At 42.6% G+C, this 25,484-nt stretch overlaps 2 protein-coding genes and 3 long non-coding RNA genes across 11 annotated transcripts in view; 3 read left to right on the top strand and 2 right to left on the bottom strand.

Moving 5' to 3' along the window:
• LOC100279447 (uncharacterized) overlaps positions 1 to 2,081 on the bottom strand; it is a 41,082-nt gene extending 39,001 nt beyond the window's left edge. For 3 of the 4 annotated variants that reach the window (XM_020542062.3, XM_020542061.3, XM_008656577.4), the window contains exon 1: positions 1,545 to 2,081. The gene's annotated coding sequence lies outside the window, so the exon portion shown is untranslated. The remainder of the gene's footprint in view (positions 1 to 1,544) is intronic. The other variant, NM_001360970.1, reaches the window with a different exon arrangement.
• Positions 2,082 to 2,157: 76 nt separating this feature from the next.
• Positions 2,158 to 6,993, top strand: LOC103636356 (uncharacterized). 2 transcript variants are annotated; one of them, XR_002264527.3, is made up of 4 exons: positions 2,158 to 2,371; positions 2,515 to 2,775; positions 2,849 to 2,935; positions 3,015 to 5,155. It is a non-coding gene; the product is annotated as an uncharacterized lncRNA (long non-coding RNA). The 2 variants fall into 2 exon arrangements; XR_002264526.3 differs by having other exon boundaries at positions 2,161 to 2,371; positions 2,849 to 6,993.
• A 1,599-nt stretch (positions 6,994 to 8,592) lies between these two features.
• LOC109941989 (uncharacterized) lies at positions 8,593 to 11,884 on the top strand. Of its 3 annotated transcripts, XR_004852231.1 has the most exons (7): positions 8,616 to 8,757; positions 10,112 to 10,179; positions 10,267 to 10,404; positions 11,134 to 11,188; positions 11,293 to 11,394; positions 11,544 to 11,607; positions 11,828 to 11,867. It is a non-coding gene; the product is annotated as an uncharacterized lncRNA (long non-coding RNA). The 3 variants fall into 3 exon arrangements; XR_002264525.2 differs by lacking the exon at positions 11,544 to 11,607 and having other exon boundaries at positions 8,593 to 8,632; positions 11,828 to 11,884; XR_002264523.2 differs by lacking the exon at positions 11,544 to 11,607 and having other exon boundaries at positions 11,828 to 11,884.
• Positions 11,885 to 12,150: 266 nt separating this feature from the next.
• LOC109941988 (uncharacterized) lies at positions 12,151 to 12,802 on the top strand. Its single transcript, XR_002264522.3, has 3 exons — positions 12,151 to 12,247; positions 12,331 to 12,445; positions 12,528 to 12,802. It is a non-coding gene; the product is annotated as an uncharacterized lncRNA (long non-coding RNA).
• Positions 12,803 to 20,836: 8,034 nt separating this feature from the next.
• LOC100192652 (uncharacterized) lies at positions 20,837 to 24,360 on the bottom strand. Its single transcript, NM_001137864.2, has 3 exons — positions 24,098 to 24,360; positions 22,019 to 22,517; positions 20,837 to 21,709 (listed from the first exon to the last, which is right to left on the bottom strand). The coding sequence occupies exons 1-3, from the start codon at positions 24,214 to 24,216 to the stop codon at positions 21,149 to 21,151; spliced, it is 1,179 nt and encodes a 392-aa protein (NP_001131336.2). The 5' UTR covers positions 24,217 to 24,360; the 3' UTR covers positions 20,837 to 21,148.
• Between the last annotated feature and the right edge of the window lie 1,124 nt (positions 24,361 to 25,484).

Below are 25,484 nucleotides of genomic sequence, written 5' to 3'. Positions count from 1 at the left end.
TGTCGTCTGATGCACCTTGTGCGTCCTCTCCCTCCGCGCCGAGTGTACTCTCCTTCTGCGGCGTGTGCAGTCGCTTCTCCGGGCCGTGCGCCATCCGCGCCACTCCTCTCCCTCCGCGGTACCCTCTCCCTCTGCGCTGCTCTCTCTATCTCTCTCTCCACGCCTCTCTTTGCTAGCAGCCAGTGGCTAGCACCCAGCAGCCGACTCCTCTCATCATCTCTGCCTCTGTTTTGGTAAGCTACTAACCTCTCTGTTTTGGTATTTAGCTTCATGTTATTGTCTGAAATTATGATATACTGGTATTTTTCCTATGTTGTTTAAAACTACGTTCAAACTTCGTTTAAACGTTTAAAAGTCAAAACTTCACCCATGGGTGTTTCAACATTTTATCGTTTTAATAACCTTGGTGGTGCATCGGATACGCCACTAGATAGTATACTCAGAGAGGTTGCAAATAGTAGCGGACCTAGGATTTAAACCTAGGGTAGTCGAGCACAAAAAAATTGACATGTAATACCGTGTATAATTCGATACTACATATATATAATTTCCATTGATTCGGTGCTATATATATTTAATTTCCATTAATTTGGTACTATATATATATATATAATTTCCATTAATTTGGTACATGAGAAAAAATAACAAAAATATCTCATAGTTCATTCAATTCATCAAATTAGGTTGCAAATTGCATGTGTTTAGTTTTTGAGACCTAAACGTTAAGGAATATTTGTTTTTGGGCCAAATTCTAGACTATGGTGCTCAAGGCTCACTATAAGCTACAAGAACAGACATTGTGCTTAGTCTAACAGCCTGAAATTATAACAACAAACACCTATATCTAGTGAACAACAAACAAAGAAAACTAATGACGAAAAAACAAATTTACTCTTGTATACAGTGACCAACTTCCCAGAAAACGTTCAGTTACCCCAGAGGCTATAAGCAAGTATGATGATATTGATGTGCTCAGTTACCCTAGTGGCTATAAGCAACCATACTGATATTGTCATCTAGACTTTAAGGGCCTGTTTGGAAGCAGAGTTATTCCATAGTTTTCATGCAATACCATAGTATATAGAAATACCATGGTATTTCAAACCCAAAGCTGTTTGGTTGGACTTTAGAAAACAGAGTTTTGAATACCATAGTTTTATCAATACCATGGTATTTCTGTGGTATTGAAAACTGAAGTCCAGACCAAAGTTTTTCCTTTCTTGCGCGTGTTGGACTGCACCATTATCTTTTTCTGCGCTTTACTAGTTTTGCTTCATGTCCGATTGGTCCAGATGTTGACAATGTCTTGTTTACGGAAAAACCTGTGACTTATGTGACATGGCTCCAAACATGTGGTAGTATCTAGGGATACCTTGGTTTTACCTTGGTTTTAGTAAAACTGTAGTATTATGTCATAACAATTGTTAGACTACGGTATTTCTAAACCATAGGTTTACAAAATTGTGTTTCCAAACAGGGCCTAACTGGCTGCGGTCCACCAAGCAAAAAAGAAAACTAAGCTACTAAGGAATCAGATCAAATACCTGTTATAAGAGAAACTGAGAAGTCTGCAGGGCAACTAGCCGAGGCTGGCTGAGTGGGTTGCAGGCGGCAGGGGCAGCCGAACGCCGGCCAGCCGGGGCCGGCCAGGGGCTGGAGGCGTGCGGGTTGCGGTTGGCTGGGCTCGACGCGCACGGCGAGGGGGTGGCGGCGTGGCGCCGCCGGCCAGCCGGGGCGGGGCTGGACGCCTGGACTGGACGCGCGTGCTGCGCGCGGGCGGCGGCCGGGGCAAGGATGCAGGCGCGCGGGCGGCGGCCGGGGGGCAGCCGCGCGGGGCAGGGATGGAGACTGGCGGTGGCCTAGGCCCTGGGAGGATGCGCGGGATCCTGGCTGCTCCTTGAGGCGCTGCAGCGGTGTCGTTGAGAACAGGAGAACTGAGCCGCTAAGCCGAATTTGGACTCAAATCTCCTGTATAAGACATTTAGTTATTTATAAAAGTTAGTCAGCTTGAGTAATCTTAACGATATTATTTGTATATGATATTTAGTTATTCTATATATAAAGAGCAGGGAGCAAAACAGCAAGGACAGAGTGTCCACGTTAGTTTAATTTCTATGAGCCGTTAGATTTCATCTCCACGGTCAGATAAGCCTAACGAAGACATGGGTACCCGCCATCCGCCCGAGGCCACAAGAATAGTCTAGAACCTGACGTCGCTCTTCTTCCCACCACGCCGCTCTTCTTCCCACCGCGTTCAGGCTCCGCCCGACGCCCGACACCAACGAAGCCCTCCACAAAAAACGGCACGCAACTGTCTCCATCTCCATCGGTGCCACCGTCCGTCCTCCGCGTGTCTGACGACCCGAGCTTGGTATGCTCTCTCATCGTTTCGCTGATTGCCGTAGGTGTACGAACACTCTTCAAATTGTGTCTCCTCCGTGTTTGCATAATTAATTGTTTCCATCTCTCTCCCAACTCTCCTGCTGGATTGTTTTCCCTGGTGACGCCATGCAGGTGTTTGACAAAATGTCCATGTCGTCTATCATGGTCGTGTCATGCCCAGCGTTCGGAGATCGTGCTCACCTACTGCAGCTAATCGTATAAAGCGACTTTAGCTTTCGTCTGGGAACAATTTGTTTTTTAGTTCTCAATGTCAAATGGTAGGATGTTGGCGGGCTAGAGGATGTGAAAAGGATTCTTCTAGATACTATTCTGGTAAATTGGACTTGGTTTAGCAGTAAATATCAGCAACACCAATACGACGCTCAATTATAGGTAAAACAAGTGTTTTCCCTACAATAGTTTTGGGCTTTTGTGGGATGACCTTTTCTTTTGCTTGATATTTCAGCTCCCTTTGACGTATAATCGCATGATTTCTTCTAAATTGCGCAAGCGATTAGGTGTCTGGGTATATGGACCTCCGGGAACAGGGAAGGTAGGTTTGAAAAAGTTTCACACGAATTAAATTATATTTTTTTGTTTAGTTACCATAACAAGTGCATTCTGTCTCATAGGAGACATCCGATAACAAGTGCATCCTAAAGACATGGAATCGCTAAAATGAATGTCCGTTGGACTTCTAGGTTTTACTTGCGAAAGCCTGAATACTCACTGAACTTTCGTAGCGTCAAAGGTCCAGAACTGATAAACATGTATGTTGCAGAAACAGAAAAGAATGTTTAGGATATTTTGAAAAGGTATGGAATTTACATAGCCAAGTAACTGCCCGAAACATCAATAATTTTTCCCAGTTTTTACACTTTCAACCTTAGGCTGGAGTCCAAGGAGATTTTTTCCAATGCGTTTTTGGCACAAAAGTCCAAGTGAAATTACTTTGCTAAGAATAGCAAAATCATTGAATATGTTTACTTGGAAATAGTCATTTGCCGAGAACAGTTACCAGGGCGAGAAGCACGCCACGCGCGCATGGGCGCGCGACAGGTACTAGTTTATATAAGGTTTTGTATTCTTAGGTTTGTCTCTCCTTTGTTCTAGAGAATTGATTTAAATTTCACCATTTACGCACTCTATAATAAATTATTATGCATTTTTTAAGGCAAATACATCACCTCAATATTTGCTCTAGTTTCACCATTGTCGGCTACTACATTGTCGCACTAGATCTCACATCAGATACCTCGAGATCAAGAATTGCTAATGCCTGGTTTTAATGGGATGAACACGTCCGGTGGATGCACCGAAGTGTTCAAAGAGTACGCAAGTTTTTTTGCCTTACTTCCAACGTTAGATTAGACATAGAGACTACAAATATCAGTTCAACCAACTATTCAAGAAGTGTGGGAACTAAGAAACATAAATAGTATGTTAAGACTTAAGACCCCATTCATACAACTCTAGATACTAGGTGCTCAAAGATCACTCGATGATTAGTGAATATACTTTTATAAAGTGTTTAGGATAGTAAACTGATGTATTAGTGCTTTCTATAGACTATGCATAGTGATTCAGAGTATGATTAGACACCCTCAAACCCAGGGGCGAAGCCAGCCTCCAGAATTGTTGGTGTCGATTTATTTCTAACTCGTGTCATCAATACTGTAACCAATGTTTAAACAGTATTCTACACTGATTTTTCAAAAATCGTTGGAATCTCAAGCTCTAGCTCCACCCTTGCGCAAAACGTTCACGTTTGTGTGTGTCATTGTAACTATGTCGCGCCTTACCCTACCTTGCCTAGGTCACGTCAAGACCTTGTATAGACCTCTTGCAAAGACAAATAGAGACGATTCAATCTCATAGGATTATTTAACTGTCTTAATATTACATCAATATAGTATTATTCTAATATTACGTTACTAGGACAATGAAACCTATATGTCACATGTTTTGGATTGACACATGTCATGTATGAGATTTATCGGTCCGAAATTATTCTTTGTTGGACAACCTCCGAGTGACCAACCATATTCGAGTGTCTATGTGGAGGGATGGAGGCAGGGGCGAAGCCAGGATTTAAGTTTAGGAGGGACAAATAAGATTAGGAGGGGTTGCTAGAAGGTATTTTACACTATTTACATGATGGTCGGCTAAGAAAATTAATAGCTCCTAACCTCCTGTAGAATTAGGGGAGTATTATGGGGACATTGCCTATGTGCCCTCCCTGTATTCGCCACTGGCTGGAGGCCAGTCCAAAATTATCCCTTTTCGAATAGCCTCCAAGGTACAACATGGTATTTATGACGAACCTATAAGGTTCAAACAAAATTTCAACGCTTACCTACACTATTCTTCATTGTATCATATTCAGATGTGCAGGTGTAGAACAACAGAGTTATGTTGTCAAATTTTCATTTGAACTCTATAGATTCATTAAGTGCTCATCAATAATTTGTAGAAGGCACTGAAGGTGCAAAACAAGCAACTTCAATGCTGGTGTCAACACCCGAAGAATAGCATACCTTCGATTGTACACGTTTAAGGATCCTCGCCAAAGGAGTTAGACGTAGGCTTATGATGGAATGGTCACCACACTTGAGACTTTATGGCTAGAAGGCCACTGACCACGAGAAGCGAAAGATTTCAGCACTAATCTCCGACAAACTTCCTATCACATCTTCTATTTTTGAAAGGGAATTAGGCTTACACCTTTTTTCTAATTGATTTTGGTGGTTGAATTGTCCAACACAGATGATTGGACTAACTAGTTTGCTCTAGATTATATGTTCTATATGTGCCAAAGGTTCATCTACAACTATACTAAATCGACTATCTGGAATACCGTAGATTATTCCAAACAGGATAAGCTTTCTAGAAAATCAGGCCAAGCGCGGACCGTCCGGGCCCTTGCGGCGGACCGTCCGCGACACCACTTTGACTTCGACCAGGAACTATAAATCATGGATAGTCCGACTAAACCGCGGACCGTCCAGCTACAACGCGCGGACCGTCCGGCTATAATTCACGGACAGTCCGCAGGTGAAGACCTGGTTCAGCCCGAAGGTGACAAGTTGAGCAAAAGGAATTATATAGCTGGCGCGGACCGTCCGGAACCAAGGGCGGACCGTCCGCGTGGTGTCACCGAGGCAGATAGCCGTTGATCTGTCAGAAGTATCCGTTGAAGATGTCAGAATCGACCGTTGGAGGGTCACGGACCGTCCGGGCCCTAGCCGCGGACCGTCCGCCAGTGCAATTTCGGGCAGATGCGCCCCAACGACTATATGGGTGGTTGAGGGCTATAAATACCACCCCCACCGGCCACTTCAATGTGTGGGAGCCCAAGCAACATTCCAAGTCACATAGTTGACATACTCAAGCCCTCCCAACCACATATATTCATTGATACATCCTATACACAAGATCTAGACCACTACAACCGACACAAGTGCCACAAAAGAGAGAGCAGGAAATTGAGAGCTACTCAATTGAGTTTAGCCCTAGTGCCTTGTGAGATTCATTGAGAGATAGTGTGTGCTACATCTTTGTGTTCATTTGTGCGTGGAGTTTTGACTCCCATTGAACTTCCTCCAAAGTTTTGGAGGCTTGTAAAAGCTATCAAGAGACACCAAAGAGTGTGGTGGTCCTTGCGGGATCGAGAGTGATCCTTGAGAAGAAGAAGAGCTCGCCGATCCTTGAGTGATCGGTGGAGAGAGGGAAAGGGTTGAAAAAGACCCGTCCTTTAGTGGACTCCTCAACGGGGACTAGGCCTTCGAGGGCCGAACCTCGGTAAAACAAATCACCCGTGTCTCGTGTGCTTATTGCTTGTGATTTGTTTGTGCTTTCTCTTTCTAAGTTTGTCGTGCACTACTCTTTGCTAATTCTATTTGGTGTTGCTTTAAGTTAAACTCTCATTTGGTGAAGCAACACATTGCAAGAGAGAACTTGTGTTATTGCTCTTCTTGCCTAAGCCTTCTTGCTTTAAATCTCATAGACTTATTAGTAGTATTGATTTATCAATTCCACATTATTTGAAAGCAATACTCTTTACAAGCAAGGACTTAGTTTTTATACTCCTATAATTATATATATCTTGTTCTAACCACTAATCAAGGGATCTAGTTGGGGGAAAAAGTTTTTAATTTCAGGTTTCGCCTATCCACCCCCCCTCTAGGCGACTTTCAATTGGTATCAGAGCTAGGCACTTCATCTTGAGTCTAACAACTCGAAGTGATGGCTCGTAGAAGATCCCAAAAGAACAAGAAGACTCCTCCATCGAACGTAACTCAAAAGGAGGTAACTCTTGAAATATTATTTGATGATTGTTCTAATTATGACTCATGGTCTACTAGTGTGATAAATGCTTTTAGAACCATAGATCCACGATTAGAACAAATTATAGACAAGAGTATTTTTTCCTCTAATTTCAATGAAAAAATTAATTCCAAGGAGGATCAAAGATGTTATCGCTTAAACTATCTAGCTTTTGACATCTTAACTAATTCTCTTAGCAATGAAGATTATCGTGCCTTCATATCAAAATATGATGAACCTATTCATGATGCACATGATATTTGGACTAGAATTAAAAGCAAATTTGATGAGTCCAAACATGATAGTTCATTTTATGCTTCTACTTCCTTTGGTATTTGTGATACTAACCCTTGCAAGGAAAAGGAAGAGAATGAACGATGGAGACCAAACGATGAATCCACCTCTCCAAAAGGTTTGCCTTCCCATTTCGATTCCCACATATGTTGTGTGGCTAATGAAAATGATAGGGAAAGCATCAATGAGGATGAGGAGGAAGAAAGAAGCTTCTTGCAACTCTACGCTCGCCTAAGCCAAGAAGATAAGGCGGTCATGCTCAAACTTCTAGAAAGAGCTAGAGAGCAAAGTGAAGCTCGTCAAAGGCTAGAAGATATTCTCTCCATAAAAATGCTACACTTTGACGAGTTGACTAAAGAACATGAGGAGCTAAAGTGCTCTCATGTTGACTTGGTCCAAAGGTATGAAACTATTTCAATTGAGCAAGATAACGCTTTACATTGTATCGCTCAATTAGTAAATAGGAATACCTTGCTTAAGGACCAGGTAGAAAAGCTAAAAGTTGAAAATCTAGCTTTTCAAGAAAAATATGATATGCTCCTATGCTCTCATGAAAATCTTATGGATGATCATATCATATTAGATATTGCTCATGAGGTTGTGATAGAAAACTTAAAATCCCAACAACCTCACTTTTACACATGTATTCAAATTGAAACTATATTACCATGTGTTAATGCTTGTTGTCCGTCGACAAGCAAATCTTCCTTTGAGCTAGAATTTGCAGGAACAAACGATGATACATATCAAAAGCTCAAAGAAGAAAATGAGAGGCTAAAAATGAGCTTGACTCAACTAAAAGGGAAATGCATTGCTCAACCTTCTCAAGATAACCGTGATCACATGGTGAAGAAGCTTGAGACGGGAACAACCGAGGCATGCACTAAATCCCTTGAAGAAAATGTCAAGGACTTGAGGATTGCCAAGAGGAGGAATCAAAAGAAGAAAATCAATACCTCTTCTAAAAGCCTCAACCATGCCTCCATAAAAGGTAACATCCAAGGTAATAATCAAGTTACACTTCATACAAATAGAATCAAGAAGTGTAGTGAATGCTTTGAAGAGGGGCACTTGATTAGATCATGTCCCTATATTAAAAATGGCTTGATTATTAACAAGGATGATAAACTTTGTTTTAAATGTTCAAGGAAGGGACACTTTATTAAATCTTGTCCCCATTTAAAACAAAAGGGCATAGGGTTAGAAAAGAAAGTTTTTACTAACCATGTAGCAAGCAACAAACAAGGAAAGAAGAAATCTTCAAAACTTGGAAAACGCCTATGGTACACATGCCGAGAAAAGGGATATCAATGCAAGGGTTGTCCCATTGGTAACTCCTCCACTCATAGCTTGTCATTTGATTCATATATAACTAGGCAACCCAAAATTGCAACTTGTGCTAGAAAGGCAATGAATTTGCCAAGCGCTAGCACAAAGGACATTTGGGTTCCTAGATCTTTGTTGACTAACCATAATGGATTCATCAAGCGATGGGTACCAAAACATACTTGACAAGCTTTGCAGGAGAAGGAGATGATATGAAACTTTGGGTGCTTGAGAGAGTCAAGTCAATTCACATTAACTCAAGCTATCAATCTACAATGATCTACATATCCAAGATTGACCCAAGGTTATTTCAAATTATTATGTCTAAAACTCATATCATCTCGGGAAAATATTGATGTTGTAGGAAACAAAGAACTAATCCCAAGTCGAAAAGTCAAGACCTACAACATGGAGGAAAGCCAAAGGATGGTAACAATTATGCTTTTAAGTGCAAACACTACACCAAAATCATACACTTCCTACGGTTTTTTAACTTCCTACAGCTTTTATAACAAACCGTAGGAAATAAATAACTTCCGAGAGGCAACTGGTACCTCTAGGAAATAAACATAACTTCCTACGGTTTTTTATAAAAGCTGTCGGAAGTTAAAAAACCGTAGGAACTTAACTAACTTCCTACGGCCTCCTCTAGGAAGTTAGGTTTCATCCGTTCACAAGCCAATAGAATAGCTAACTTCCTACGGCTAGCTCTAGGAAGTTAGCTGCCCAGTTAACTTCCTACGGCATCCTCTAGGAAGCTAGGTTTCATCCGTTCACAAGCCAATAGAATAGCTAACTTCCTACGGCTGGCTCTAGGAAGTTAGCTGCCTAGATAACTTCCTACGGCCTCCTCTAGGAAGTTAGGTTTGAGCTATTGACCAGTCAACCGAAAACATAACTTCCTACGGCTGGCTCTAGGAAGTTAGCTGGGCAGCTAACTTCCTACGGCCTCATCTAGGAAGTTAGGATTCATCTGTTGACCGGTCAAATGTAAATCTAACTTCCTATGGCCGGCTGTAGGAAGTTAATTAACTTCCTAGAGGCCAAGCACAAACTCTAGAAAGTTACCTAACTTCCTACAGCTTTACTCTAGGAAGTTATGTTTTTTTAATTTTTACCTCCCTCTTCTCTCACCTTTCACAAAATTTCACAAAATATCTGTCTCACGCCTCTCCCGCGTGCCCTTCTCCCACGCACGGCCACGCCGCCCCTGGCCCCGCCGCCCCTGACCACACCGCCTCCGACCGCGCCGCCCCCGGTGGGCCTCGTCCCGGCCGCCGCCCGCCCTAGCTCTCCCGACCCCGACCGCGCCTCGCCTCCGAGCCGCCCGTCCCAGCTCTCCCGACCCCGACCGCGCCCCACCCCCGAGCCGCCTGCCCCGGCCGCCGCTCGCCACGGCCGCCGTCCCGCCCCCGACCGCGCTCCGGACCCCTGGAGCCCGCCCCGGCCGCCGCCGCGGCCGTCTCTCCCGCCCCCAGCAGCGCCCGCCCTCGAGTAGCAGATCTCTACACCCGTCTAGCCGCCTGTTCCTGAGCCTAAGCATTGAGCAGAGCTCCACCCCACCCTCGCCCAGCTGGAGAAGCAGAGCCGGTGCACCTAGCCACGTTGGCCACAACGCCGTCGAGCAACCAAGGTACACAATCTGGGAGCCATAGAGCCATAATACACACTAGATGTCGCGCCCAGCGACCCTGTCCCCTGCCTAACCCAGGTACTCAGGGTCTTAGTTAGGGTTTATTATCCCCTAAAATTTTCAAATCTAATCCAATTTAATCTAATGTAGGGCTCAGCATCCTACATGCCACCGTGTCATGTGCGGACTCCTTCCACCTCGAGGCTATGGGTGGGGAGGTAAATACTACTACTAGCTAGTCCATCGTCAGACATCATCTTTGCCAGATCGTCTTGTGGTACATGTCGATAGTCATTTTAATGCAGGTGATCTACCTATCGGTGAAGACTTCTTCCAGATGAGGGAAAAGGAGAAGTTTGAGAAGGAAGCTGAGAGGCAGAAAGATCAAGGAAATTTGGAAGACAAGAGCCAAGTCTAGGCAAAAGAGAAGAAATTATTGAAAGGTTGGTGGAAAGAATATTGTGTTGATTCATGCAGCGTCAAAACACATTCTTTTGGTCACTGATGACAAGCCAACTATCATTTTTGGGGCTAATGTAACCTCATCTCGATGAAGATAGCAGTCCTTTAGTTACTGCAGTAAGTTGAACCATCAAGCTCGTGTTTTGTGACTCTTTGTTTGCACATTAACTCAACATTACTGTCTATCTACTAAAATATTTGCCAAGTAGGCCTTGCTTACTAATACAAATGGCTAGAATCACATGGATTATCTTAGCATATATCACTACATTAACAAGTCTGTGTGTAAAGTTTGAAAAGCCAGTGCGTAAAGGATAATTACAGGACACTAGTGGAAGTCTTTTTCTTTGTTAATTTTGTGCAATGCTATGCCAGTTTTGTTTTGAATGTGAAATTCCCTTCATCACAAGATATATTTTTGTACATCGAATATCAAAATGCACATAACAATAGGAACATCCGAGACCCCTTAAAACATCCAAGTTGTCTAAAATATATAGCGAGCATGGATGTTTCAGAATATTTTACATCAAATGACAATTATGTTTGGTATATGTAATTTAGTGGTCACATGTACCTGACTATCTTGAACATACAAATTCTAAAAAGGCAATACATGGTATATAGTTGAGTGTTGTTTAGATGTTAGTTGGTTTATTATGGATATCAAATCTATATATTTTATTATAGTTCTAATGCTTGTGTTACAGTTCCTTGCTTGCTATCAGGCCCTCATCAAGTAAAGATGGTTATACGGTTAACCAGGTCAGCCTAATGGACTGCTTTTGTGTACCATATCTTATGATGTTATTCTTTTATTTGCAAAAAAACATACTAGCCTCGCTAACAAGACATATGGATGTTTTCAGAAGGTTGACCCAGAAACGCCACATATAAAGGAGGCCACCATGTCAGATGTATCACCAACTAAAGTAACCAAACACAACAATGGGGATCTGCTATATATGAAGGTGAACCTTCTTTGACCTAATATAATTTGTCTGCATATGTCACCTGTTAATATAACATAGTATAAACTAATCTCGATATGCGAGGGGTAAGACAACCCCCAGTCATTGTGTTAAGGAAACCTCACATGATATATAACATAATATTACAGGAATTATATCATGTGCTTCCCATGGATTATGTGACAATAGCCAAACTTCAATGAAAGCCATTGAGTGAGACTGCTTGCTTCTGTCCTGTAATGAATACTTTATATTTTGTTATGGAGGGAGTGCCTTCCTCTATTGAATGAATACTGGCACTGAATATATAAGACCTCACTGCACATTGATATATGTGGTATTCAGCCATTGAGTGAGACTGCTTGCTTCTGTCCTGTAATGAAATCTGGCATCTAGAAAAAAAAAGTAAGATTGCATTGTTCTTTTGTATGAGGCTGCATATGGCGAGGCGATGTCTAGTCAGCACGGACCAGACTATGACTGGAGGACCTCACCTATTGATCCTCAGGCTGTGTATGCAAGTGGTGGAAAAGCTCATGGAAGGTGCAGACTCTACATATCTTATATTATTTCATTGGTTGAGTGCAATACATGTATTCTTAATCTGTCGTGATGTTACTTGTTTTGTAGGTACACAATGTTTGCTAACGTCATCGACTCGAGCCAGGTGAGGGTTCAGCGTGGAGGTTCGTCGAGGTCTGCTGCTCGTAGCTCCCGTCGCTCCACTCAAGATCTAGCAGAAGTGGAGCAACTGCGAGAAGAACTTAGGCGACATCAGGATTACTTGAAGCAACAAGCTGCGCAACATGAATATTATGCTACACAGATTCAGCAACAGCAAACACTCATACAAGTAAGTTCAAAAGATAATAGCTTTCACTTTAAGATATGTATTGATTTAAAACGCTGATGTGAATGAGTTCGACAAATTTGTAGCAACTAGCAGATGCCCAAGGGATACACGTCCCGGTGCCCCCCCCCACCACCTCCCGTTCATTATCCTTGGTCTTCACCTCCACCTATACCTACATCTCCATCTACCGAACATCAGGTATGCATATTCATCATCATTTACTTGTTGTTAGTTATATTATGATGTAACTCAGCAAATATCATTTGTACATGTATATTAGACCCCTCCAGCTACCTTGCCGACGCATGAACAAGAGGACGGGTTAGACTTTGTCGAAACCCTCTTCAACAGTGGAGGTATCGATGGTGATCGGCGATCGTGAGCTTCCATGTTATTGCGTTCTGATACTTGAGACTTTTATTATGACTATGTATGAGATATTGTCTTTTATTAGTATTGGATGATGATATGTGTGAGACTTTTGTGATGTAATTGATGACACTATGGATGAGACTTTTGTGATGTAATTGATGAGACTATGGATTTATATATTGTTATGTGATTGTGTGTGAGATGTTTTATGCGAAAATATGTTGTGCTATATAGCTGTTGATATATTTGTTATTTTGTGTGATGTGGTGTAAAATATAAACAACATTTGTAATGCTGGTCAAATTAACTTCCTAGAGGCTACAGTAAGCCATAGGAAGTTAGCCAACTAACTTCCTAGGGGCTACAGTCAGCTGTAGGAAGTTAGCTAGCTAACTTCCTAGGGGCTACAGTAAGCCGTAGGAAGTTACTCGTAGGAAGTTAGTCAGCTGACGGCGCTGACGGCGTGAAACTACTAACTTCCGAGAATCTACTAACTTCCGAAAGGCTTATTAAGCCGTAGGAAGTTAGCTAACTTCCTAGAGCCCTCTAGGAAGTTAAGCTAACTTCCGACAAAAAATTTTCGAGAGCCAAACTTCCGACGGGATGGCTTAACTTCCGAGAGTTTCGCTAACTTCCTAGAGTTTAGGCCTAACTTCCTACGGTTTAGGCTCTAGGAAGTTTACTATTTTGGTGTAGTGAAATATCTTAAATTATCATTTCTTATGTGTCTTGTGTAGTTACATAGAAAAGGAAGCACTTAAAATGTTCTTAAAATTATGTCACCATTCTTTGAAGATATTCCTCCCATATGGTAGATTGTACATTCATCATTTATATACTATGGCAATCTACATGTTTTAAATTATTAAGAAATCCATGGCATGTTTTACACTTATATTATTATCTTATTATTGCCATGATTCTAGATATAAAGAGATATTCCAAGTTCTTAAAAGAATAGAGTGTCACAATAGGAATTCAAATCCCTACGACACCTACAAAAGGAAGATTCTCTCTATAACTAGAATAGTGAGACTGATGCTTTTATCTAAGTAACCCATGTAGTCTCACTATTAGAGAATATTTTTTTCTCTTTGGAAATGCGTAATTTAACATAAAAAGGAAAGTCAATCCAATGACTTATGTTGTTATGCTTCTTGCTTATATTGGATATGATTCTTCTACATCTATATCTCTCCATGTTATGAATTAGATTTATTCCCATAATCTTAAAAGAACTAACTCTGCTTGTTCCATAAGATAAAACTGAGCATACTTCAAGGAATAATCTAGTTCATATTATAGAAATTTCCATGCTTTAGTAATCCACTTTTCATTCCTTATCAAAATGATTACAAAAAGGGAAACTAGTGCTTGTGTTGCTATTAACATTTCTCTTGAGCTTACTTATGAAAATCTACAAGAGAGTAAGTGCAAGCTTAATGCCACAAGCCTCAAAGGGTTGATCTTCACCCAAAGGAAGAAAGGTAAAAGCAAAGGTATGGGAACTCATCCTCTTAATCAAATATAGTTCCCATCAATGATTATTTACTCTAATTATACCTATGTGAAGAATAGATTCTTTATTGGACCAAAGTCGGCTAGATGTGCATTCAATCTCTTCTCATAAAATGATCTTGTCCATTAGAATCTATTTCATGCCTTTGCTATATATGTTCTCATATTGACTTGCTTCTAAGAAATGATTAATGAATTCAATATGAAGAAGTAAAATCCTATGCATGATCAAATGTCTAAATAGTGCATGTTCCTCTTTTCAAGAAATGTGCACTGATGTCAAGGATTTTACTTCATGTCTGTGTGATCTATGGATGATGAACTGCCTTTACTTTCTCTCTAAAGAAATCATCATTCATCTTTTACTCCCTTGTGCTATTAACATCTCTCTTGAGTATTTTCAATAAGTTTCGAAGGAAAAAGAGTCAACTATAAAGGGAGGACACTCAAATGAAAAAGGAAGACATCAAGAGCAACAATACCTACTTGGATATGAGATCTTCAAAACATTCAATGGTGTGGTTGTAAGCATTCAAAAACTTTTCATTATGAGTATACTAGGCAAAAATTGTTTATTGCAGATCTTTTAAGCCTTGATCGAGATAAATAGTGCTTCTCCCTATTTGCCTTTAAAAGTGAGTGCATCCACCCATTTCCTTCATTCTTGATGCATATCTCTAGGGGGAGCCTATTTCTATATCTTGATTATTTTGAGACTAGCACGCTATCTTAGTAATCTCATATAGTCTCTTGTATGAGAACAAGTTTCTCATAAGGCATGCTACTTCACTGCAATCCAACTTGGTAAAATAATGTCACCTTTATCAAGGATTGTAGCTTTCAATGTTGAAGTAGCATATTTATTGGATTCTCCTGTTTTTGAGCTTGATTGAAAATCTAATGCCTATGTTGTTCTTTTGATCGCATCTGTTGTTTGATCATTGAATAACTTCAATTATCACTTATGCTTCTTAGTGCATCATAAATTTCAAATTGATTTCAATCAATTTCTTGATTTCAATTGATATGCACTAAGTTAAAAGGAGAATTCATGATACATTTATGCAATTTGTGATCCATTTTGATATATGCTAAACAATGACTTAGAAAAGGATCACTAGTTGTAGAACTCTCTCTTGTGCAAAATATTTCCATACATTGTCTTGAGTACAGGTCTTAGGCAAATTCAATAAGACTAAGGACAAAGCACAATGAAGAGAGCATCACTATGTAAAGGTACAAAAGGGTAAAACTCCTCAATCTCATTCATACATGTACCTAAATCTTCCTACATTCCTTGCATATCTTCTATAAAAGAAAGAGAAAGCATGTTCATGCATTAAACCCTGCTTCATACCTAGTTTAACTTCTCAAACATTCGTTCTTACTGGGTGAAGCAATTTTATTGTCAAAGAGCTTAAAGCTTAACCTTGTAACGAGGATAAGCTGCCTTTGTTCCAAAGGTGGATGGTCCTTAAGCCTCTTTGAAACTCTTAAAGGTAAATGCTTGAGATATTTATAACATGCTTTCATAAGTGCATAAACTATCATGAGCATCACACTTATACTATGACACAATGCACTTCACATTCTCTATGATATAGACATGATCTCATTAACCCAATTATGTGCACTTGGCATTCAAGACCAAAAATTTGTATTCCTCTCAAAGCACATATTTAGGGGGAGCAATCTATGTCATATAAGAATTGTTTAAGCTTAAATTGTCATATCCTTTTAATCATATCTCTTTCCTTTGGTACATTTGCATATTTCTTATCTCTATTGTGTGCCAAGGCTAAGACTAATATGTTTTCATGAGCATCTCATGTATTAAGTCTTAGATTGAAAGGGAAATGGAGTATTCGGCAAAGACATCGCTTCCACTCAACTCCATTGGTATTATCCACTCTTTGCCGGTATTCCGTCATCTCTCCGTCTTTGGTATAATCTTCACTCATATGTTTTATTTGCCAAAGGGGAGAAAGTAGTTAGGAAAGGGCTTACATTTCTCTCAAAGTATCCGTTTTTGGCGATTCATGCCAAAGGGGGAGAAAGTATTAGCCCAAAGCAAAAGGACCGCACCACCACCCTATTTTTAAAAAGAGAATTTTAAAACTAATGATTTTCAATTGGTAAATTTCAAATTGGTATCTTATTGTGTTCAAAAGGGGGAGAAAGGAGTATTTCCAAAATTGATATCTTAAAACCCTCTTGAACACTAAGAGGAGGAATTTCATTAAGGGGGAGTTTTGTTTAGTCAAAGGAAAAGCATGTGAAACAGGGGGAGAAAATTTCAAATCTTGAAAATGCTTCGCAAAATCATATTCATTTACCTTTGACTATTTGCAAAAGGACTTTGAAAAGAATTTCCAAAAGAGTTTGCAAAAACAAAACAATTGGTGCAAGAATGGTCTAAAACATTAAAAATAAAGAAACATTCCATGCATATCTTATGAGAATTTATTGGTTCAATTCTTAGTAACCTTTGCACTTACATTATGCAAACTAGTTCAATTATGCACTTCTATTTTTGCTTTGATTTGTGTTGGCATCAATCACCAAAAAGGGGGAGATTGAAAGGGAATTAGGCTTACACCTTTTTTCTAATTGATTTTGGTGGTTGAATTGCCCAACACAAATGATTGGACTAACGAGTTTGCTCTAGATTATATGTTCTATAGGTGCCAAAGGTTCATCTACAACTATACTAAATCGACTATCTGGAATACCGTAGATTATTCCAAACAGGATAAGCTTTCTGGAAAATCAGGCCAAGCGCGGACCGTCCGGGCCCTTGCGGCGGACCGTCCGCGACACCACTTTGACTTCGACCAGGAACTATAAATCATGGATAGTCCGACTAAACCGCGGACCGTCCAGCTACAACGCGCGGACCGTCCGGCTATAATTCACGGACAGTCCGCAGGTGAAGACCTGGTTCAGCCCGAAGGTGACAAGTTGAGCAAAAGGAATTATATAGCTGGCGCGGACCGTCCGGAACCAAGGGCGGACCGTCCGCGTGGTGTCATCGAGGCAGATAGCCGTTGATCTGTCAGAAGTATCCGTTGAAGATGTCAGAATCGACCGTTGGAGGGTCGCGGACCGTCCGGGCCCTAGCCGCGGACCGTCCGCCAGTGCAATTTCGGGCAGATGCGCCCCAACGACTATATGGGTGGTTGAGGGCTATAAATACCACCCCCACCGGCCACTTCAATGTGTGGGAGCCCAAGCAACATTCCAAGTCACATAGTTGACATACTCAAGCCCTCCCAACCACATATATTCATTGATACATCCTATACACAAGATCTAGACCACTACAACCGACACAAGTGCCACAAAAGAGAGAGCAGGAAATTGAGAGCTACTCAATTGAGTTTAGCCCTAGTGCCTTGTGAGATTCATTGAGAGATAGTGTGTGCTACATCTTTGTGTTCATTTGTGCGTGGAGTTTTGACTCCCATTGAACTTCCTCCAAAGTTTTGGAGGCTTGTAAAAGCTATCAAGAGACACCAAAGAGTGTGGTGGTCCTTGCGGGATCGAGAGTGATCCTTGAGAAGAAGAAGAGCTCGCCGATCCTTGAGTGATCGGTGGAGAGAGGGAAAGGGTTGAAAAAGACCCGTCCTTTAGTGGACTCCTCAACGGGGACTAGGCCTTCGAGGGCCGAACCTCGGTAAAACAAATCACCCGTGTCTCGTGTGCTTATTGCTTGTGATTTGTTTGTGCTTTCTCTTTCTAAGTTTGTCGTGCACTACTCTTTGCTAATTCTATTTGGTGTTGCTTTAAGTTAAACTCTCATTTGGTGAAGCAACACATTGCAAGAGAGAACTTGTGTTATTGCTCTTCTTGCCTAAGCCTTCTTGCTTTAAATCTCATAGACTTATTAGTAGTATTGATTTATCAATTCCACATTATTTGAAAGCAATACTCTTTACAAGCAAGGACTTAGTTTTTATACTCCTATAATTATATATATCTTGTTCTAACCACTAATCAAGGGATCTAGTTGGGGGAAAAGTTTTTAATTTCAGGTTTCGCCTATCCACCCCCCCTCTAGGCGACTTTCAATTTTAAACACGAGTTATAGCGCAAAATAATGTTTTACACGGTATATACACGCTCTGTTAGAAACAACCTAACCGAGGCTCATGCAAAGATATCCCTAATATTAGCTGATTGATTCACATGACGTAGCATATGAAATGTGGCTAGCCTTTAGGCCTAGGGCATCCTAGGGCTCGCGATAAGTGAAGCCCTCGTGAGGCAGCAAGAGTATTTTTTTTAACTAAAATCAAGAGTATTTTGCTAGCTACACCTCTCATCAACAAAATTGGATTATTGTAAGTATGACTTAGAGCAATTAACATTTTGACCATTTAGCACTACTAAGTAGTTAAATTTTCAGTCCATGTTGCAGCAACAACATGCCAAGATAAATGTCTTATTGCACTAACAGTTGTCGTCGCAATTATCGTCGATGTTGTTGTAGTTTTATCCTTTAGGATTGCTTATAGTTAAGGTTCGATAAACTTTTTCAAATTGAGTATAACTAGCCAATGCAATTCAATTTAGTATATTCTGGACACATTTAGTCAATCTATGTGAACTTGGTAAAATTTATTTTCAATATAAATTTAGTGAATAAAACTATATTTTTTTATTCTAACTGAACATGCTCAATTATAGCTATTTAAACTTATATATCCTAGGGATCAAAAGTAAATACGACAAACTTATACTAAACCCCTCCATCGATAGTACAAGCATCTAGAGACAAGATTAGTTTGTTACATCTCAATAACTATATTTATTTTGTTTCTTGTAATGCTATAACTTCTAATCTCTTCTCTACTTCTTTAAAACAAAGTTTCCACCGTCATTAGTCACATGTGAAGCGCATAGGTCCGCCCCCATGTCTCGTCTAACAATCAGATAAGCTTTCATGCATGTAATCGGCAAGGACAACTTCTAGCATATGATCGGATAAGATAGCAAAATCACTGCTTTAAAAGCCTTTTTTCACCTCCTCTGCCTCTTATCTCATCCTCTATCCTTCCCACGAATGTCAGCGTTGACCTCGTCCTCGACAGTAGTCATGTAATCATGTGCCCCGGTCATGATGTGTAACACCTCGTCCAATCCCGGACCGGCGATACTTACTTCTGGCAGCTCTCTATGATCATATATTGTCTCCATAGACCACCACGAGTTTTTTGTGCGCACTTTGTCCTCACTCATGCGTAGGGGTGGATATCGAGCTAGCTCGGCTCGGCTCGACTCGACTCGAGCTGGCTCGTTAAGATAACGAGCTGGCTCGGCTCGACTCGTTATGTTAACGAGCTGAAGATCCAACTCGGCTCGACTCGTTTGGTAACTCGAGCTGGCTCGTTTAGCTCGCGAGCTAGCTCGATAATACCATGTCTAGTGTCTACAAATGTATATAAAAACATGTAGCAAAAGAAAAGAAGAAGATCTATGTAGAAAAAAATAATAGAGTTTGCAACTTAAGATTCCACACTCAACAAAGAACAAGATTAACTATAGTAGAGTACAAGATTAACTATTTTGGATCGGAGATTTATTGTAGTTTGACTAATTACTCCAACTCGTTTGGCTCGCGAGTCAGCTCGCGAGCCAGCTCGAGCTGGCTCGTTATCATAACGAGTTGAAATACAAGCTCAACTCGTTACAAATTATAAACGAGTCGAGTCGAGTCGAGCCACTATTGAGTCGAGTCGAGCGATTTAACGAGTTACGAGTTTTTCGTCCAGCCCTACTCATGCGCATCCGAGAAAACTTTCCGATCGGTCACTCATTCTAAATTGCTCCAAGCGAAGCACGTTTAACGTGTAGGTTCTTTCGAGATATGATTCCGAAAAAGAAGATGCATCTTATTGATATGAATACTCTATTAATTCTATTAATCCTTGGGTCAGAATATCATTATCCCAGGGGCCAGGATATCACATGATGTCTCCACCCTACTAGCGCGCATGGACCGCGCGAACTCACGCGCAGTTTGTGCCTCTCGGCTCAACGCGTGGGGTGTGGCCGCGTCGAACACCACAAATGACAATAACGACCCAGAGCAACCCCGCTCCTCGCTCTTCGGCGGCAAGAACTATAGCAGCGCCAGCGTCACAGACGCCATCGGATCCATGAACATCGCCAAACCGAGAGCTTATATTTAGGTATATAGCAATATCCTTCAAATCCACATGATTTATGTGTAAAACGAACAAGGTATTACTTAGGGCTCATTTGGAACGCAAGAATTTCACGGGTATGATATAGAAATTTCAAAGGAATTAGTTCAAAAACACACGCAGGATTCAGGAAAATTTCCTTTGTTCTAAAGGGGGCCTTAGGTTAGGTCTAGTTTTTTATTGCTATTATCTTTCTCTAAATGTTTCGAAACATGTGTTAAGATCATGTGTCAGAAATTTTTATTTTTGATTTGATGGCCCAATTCCACAATCAGGCAAGGAGAAGGTGGTGTTTGGCTACGTTTGTTGCTACAATACTGTTTAGAGAGAGGCGTACAAGCGGCAGCTGCAGCCGACCACTCGATGAACTGACAGATGAATCGTATGCTGCTTATCTGCAGGCAGAAAGCTTTAGTTTTTTTGACACTGCAAAATTTCAAGCCATGTCCACGACCAGAACAGAACGACCTCCATAGCTCACAAAAAAATTAACAGATCTCAACAACTGAAATAACATACCGAAACATACCGCCAGCGACAATGTACAACATGTTCACTCCATGTCCAGCCTCATGGCCACAAGTTGTACATCAAAGCAGCAGACAAAACAAAGCTAGAACACAGACGTACACTATCCTAACGCTCTATGAGACGGCACAAGGCAAAACAAATGCTCCCAGACCATTTGGTCAAAACCTGAACAACTATGTCACGCGACACACCAGGTCTTGTCGTCGCGATGCGTCATAGGGTGCATGATAGACTATGCTCCAACTCAAGCAGTCGCAATGGGTTTCCGATTTCACAGTTGGACTTCCCTACCATATACCCAGCTGAAAGGCAGCGTGCCTGCTTTCTTGGCTCTGCTCTGGGCCCTCTCGTCTAGCCTCCGGATCCTTGAAGCAAGGGTGCAGAGGTAGTCCTGCGCCTTGTTCCCCTCACCCGACAGACCAGTCAGGTCCGCCACCTTCCACCTGTCAACAAGGAACTCAAGAATGTCGGCGTAGTCCCTGGCAGTGTAAACGCCAAGCCTCTGCGCGACCATGGAGAAGTGCTCAAACAGCTTGTCGTCCTGACCGTCAAACATCAGGTGGGCAGGCATTGAGATCTTCTTCTTCATCATGTCAGCCAGAGCAACCACTGTACCATCAGGGTCGATCTCAAACAACTTCTCCACGATCTTGGTGTACGCAGTTTCATGTCGCTTCTCATCTGAGGCGATGATGCCACAGATTTGTGCGAGCTTTAAGTCGCCAAAGTCCTTGGCATGACGAGCAGTGTTCCCATGCGAGATGAAGGTCGCCCGCTCTTGGAAGGAGGTGTAGATGAAACCAAGATAAGGATTATTCTCAGTCCTAGGATCCTGAAAAGGACTCAGTAAAGGAACTACATATTAGTCCTACATAGTTATAATCAGTAGCATAGATCTTAAAAAAACAAAGTACAAAAGAGAAATAATCATCGACCCAACTGAAATAGAACAACGGTTCAAAATTTCAGAACAATAGTTGCTCAAAAAAATGGCAACATAGTGAGTTAATATAAAAAAAATTCACCAAAGAACCAAACTCCAAGCAACCGAAAATAAACACTTCAGAAGCATGAATGTACAAGAAAGACTTGCCATGTTAAATAGGTAAGAAAAAATGGATAAAAAGAGAGAATATGTTACCATTCCAGAGCCAATAAGATACTGAATTGTCTTCTCAATTTGCCTCATATCTACCCTCCCAGTGAGGTACATGTACTTGTTGAGAAGATCACCATGCCTGTTCTCCTCAGCAGTCCATGCCCTCGTCCAAACAGCCCAAGCAGTGGGGCTTGCACCTGTCTCATCTCTGACACCGTCGAGGGTGTTAAGCATAGTCTGGTATGTTGGTAGAGCTTCCTCAGTAATCATGTCTCCAACCAAACAAACAAAATAATCATCAGGGATCTCCTTGGCACGTTCTCTGAGCTCCTTAACTTCATCATGAAATCCTTCAGATGCTGGGTCAGGGAGGAAATCCTGTGGCTGCCAACACTTCTCGACTGGCTTGAGATGTGTCAAGATATTATCTCTAGCCCAATCATCAAGTGACTTGAAAATTTCAATCTTGTGAGATGGCATTGAATGTGTAACCTGGACATGTACCTCCCTCGGAGGAGCAAATGGCTTCTTGTTCTCCACCCTGGAACAATTTTCAGGCAAAAATATAATTAGTTACCAGATACATATTCTGAAACAATTCTACATTAAGGAGAAGACATATTTGGACATGTCCAGTTCTTGTACAATTGGGATTGTGACTGTAATATGCAGTCAGATTATAAAAACAGTAGAAGCCGCTAATGTACATGACCATGAGGAGCACCTAAACCCCAGCAGGCCAGCAATCATGATTTTCACTACTCTCCAGTTTGTTTCCAATGAACATATTTATACGCACTCAGATATTTAAAAAAAACTTTGATGATGCAAAATATCATCAAATATTTAGATAAACTCTCTCAGATATTTAGATAAACTCTCTTGACCAAAATATCAAAGAAACTAAACCAAAAAAACAAAGGAGTACTGAGGCCTGTGCAACTAGGAGTAAGAGCAACCCGAGTACCCAACTATCAACTATTCTTCTCTAACCTTCCAGCCAAATCTACGCTTGGCTCAAAGTAGACTTGATTAAGTTAGAACCAGCTTGGAAACTCACTTAGATAAACTTCAAACAGTACCTATGGATTCATGGTTTGTGAACTAACACTTGGTAAGAAAATAAACAAATTTGTACCACGATGGGATGGAATCCTGGATGAGCTTCTATTTCCGAATTGATATGCCTACGACAATGATATGGCACCGTCAGTTTGTTTCGTTCCAACGTAAGACTCCATTTATTGATCTCATAAACCCATCAGCCCAAGCAGATGAACAACAAAGAGCTGTCATGAACCAGCAACCGAAAAGTTCAACGGTCTTGTGGGCCACCCTCAAATTAAATTCCAACAAACTATGCCACCAAGACCATGGTACAAAAACCCCATACCCAGAGCTACCAAATCGACCCATCTCGACAGCAAACGGGCGGATTCACCTCCGATGCAGACTAATTATGGAGACTAATTAGTACTACCATGAATCACCCCCATGAGTAGACTGGGGCCTGGAGGTACATATCGCATAGTATACCACGCCGGGAACAATTCTAGAATGCAGGTCATTAAAGAGGATACGCGGGACAGACGAAGTGCCGCGACCCAGTGTCCCCGATGAAGCTGAAGGTCCCAGGAGAATTGAATGCCGGAAAGGGCCTGGCGCAACAGAACGGCCTCGCTTTTGCTCGGCTCGTTGTCGACGGTGAGGCGATTCAACCGAGCGCGAGCGGCCACGGAGACCAGGTGCGGCCGATGCCGCCTCGGAGACCAGGGCCGGGCGCGGCGCGGCGCGTACAAGGAAGAATCTGACAAACTTCCGACACGGGCGCCCGCTCCCCAGCTCCCACGGGAGGAAGGAAGGCAAGGATAAGGCGCGACGAGCACCAAACCCTGATCCAGCATTACGAGCGGAGGCGGCGGAACCCCCAAGCCGAGCTGTGCCAATCCATGACGAGCAGCCGTTCGGCGCACGCGGTCTCCGCCAGACGTGGGACGAACCGGCTCATCCATCCGACCAATCTATCTTATCTTATCCATCGATGGGGAGAAGGGAAGGGGGACACTGACTGGAAGAGGTGAAATGACCATGACGAGCGAAACCACATGCCAGGCGGCTTACCTGGTGGAGACGGCGGCGGACGTCATGGAGGCGACGGCGACGAAACTGCCGCCGCTGCGGCGGCGGGCGGCGAGCGGCGGGGAGAGGCAGAGCGCGACGTCGTGGAGGCGGAGCGCCATCCCGGAGGCCAATGGGAAGGGAAGCCGGAAGCGCCGCCGCCGCTACTGGCTCTCGCGAGATTGGGATGCCTGCTGCCTGGTGGCGACTGGCGAGCGAGAGGAACAACCAAACAAATGGCAGTGAGGGAGGGATGTGGTGACTGGTGACCCGTGCGGTCTCTCCACCTCAGGCTTGGGTTTTAGCGGCCTCGGCCTCTCGCCACCGCTGCAGCGGACACTGCTGGTGCTGGACACCACTCCATATTTACGTCCCTTTCTACGTTCACTAGACAAGTTGTTCTTTTGCTAGTTGTAGTCTCCCCGTAGTCTTCGTCGTGTCATTAGCGTTGTTACTTTGAGTGGGGATTAAGAAATGAGCGCGCGCGTCTTCTCTCTTCTTAAGAGACAAGCCATCGTGGCATTAGGATTATCGATATCTTCTCTAGATCCTAGACGATATTCGCCTCCCACACCTTGTTTGATTTCAAATGTACACCTTTGACGGTGAACCAACACGCATTACGTAGCCACGAAATGGCCAAACCCCCTCACCACAATCGTTCCATCTAATAAAAGTTTATATAAATTAGAGAAGCAATTTAATTAGAAATCGTTCCGACTCACCAATTCGGCAGAAACGAATAAAGACTGATTTATTCCGAATGGACTGGTTTTTCCTTTGGCATTAGCCAGTACAACTTGCGACTTTGTTGGCAATCGCTATCCCCCCATGACTTTGGGTGGGCGGGCAGCGCGGCGCCAAGCCTGCGGGCGTCACTCGTAGCGGCAGTACCGTCACGTCGGCAAGCGAGGAGTGCGAGCGCGAGCGACACAGCCGGCGGCGAGGCGACACTTCCAGGCGCTAGGCAGCCTTCGATGCACACGAGGCGGCGAGCAAAGCCACGCCGACAAGTGTGCGGTGGTACTGGTACGGTTGGGGAAGCCAGCGCGCCGCAGCAGGCAGGAGGCCAAGGAGGCTGACACGCCGGGAGCGGCAAAAGCGCCTGCCTTTTCTGACGTGGGCCGCGGGACTCGCGTCCGTCGGTGGCCGCCGATAATACCGAGGCTAGCGACGGCGGATCGTGACAAGTAATCCTAGTCTAGTCACCTAGTCTATTCCTACTCCTACTCCTAGGAAGCTCGGCGGGAAGGATGCGGATCGTTGGCGGCTTGGCGCGTTCGCGTCCCCTCCTTCTAGGGATGAAAACGGACCCGTCCGTCCCGTTTTTCGATCGTTTTCGTATTTTTCGTTTCCGAGTTATGCTAATACCGTTTTATATAATATAAGA

Source organism: Zea mays, chromosome 8, assembly GCF_902167145.1.
Source record: "Zea mays cultivar B73 chromosome 8, Zm-B73-REFERENCE-NAM-5.0, whole genome shotgun sequence".
NCBI classification, from domain to species: domain Eukaryota; kingdom Viridiplantae; phylum Streptophyta; class Magnoliopsida; order Poales; family Poaceae; genus Zea; species Zea mays.
The sequence above is the reverse complement of the archived record's forward strand: the minus strand, read 5'-3'. Positions and strand labels throughout refer to the sequence as shown.

Coding starts and splice junctions, on each gene's coding strand:
- LOC100192652 (NM_001137864.2), bottom strand. CDS start 24,216: ATGGCGCTCCGCCTCCACGACGTCGCGCTCTGCCTCTCCCCGCCGCTC. Junction 22,518..24,097: donor TCCGCCGCCGTCTCCACCAG/GTAAGCCGCCTG, acceptor AAATTGTTCCAG/GGTGGAGAACAAGAAGCCAT. Junction 21,710..22,018: donor ATCTTATTGGCTCTGGAATG/GTAACATATTCT, acceptor AGTCCTTTTCAG/GATCCTAGGACTGAGAATAA.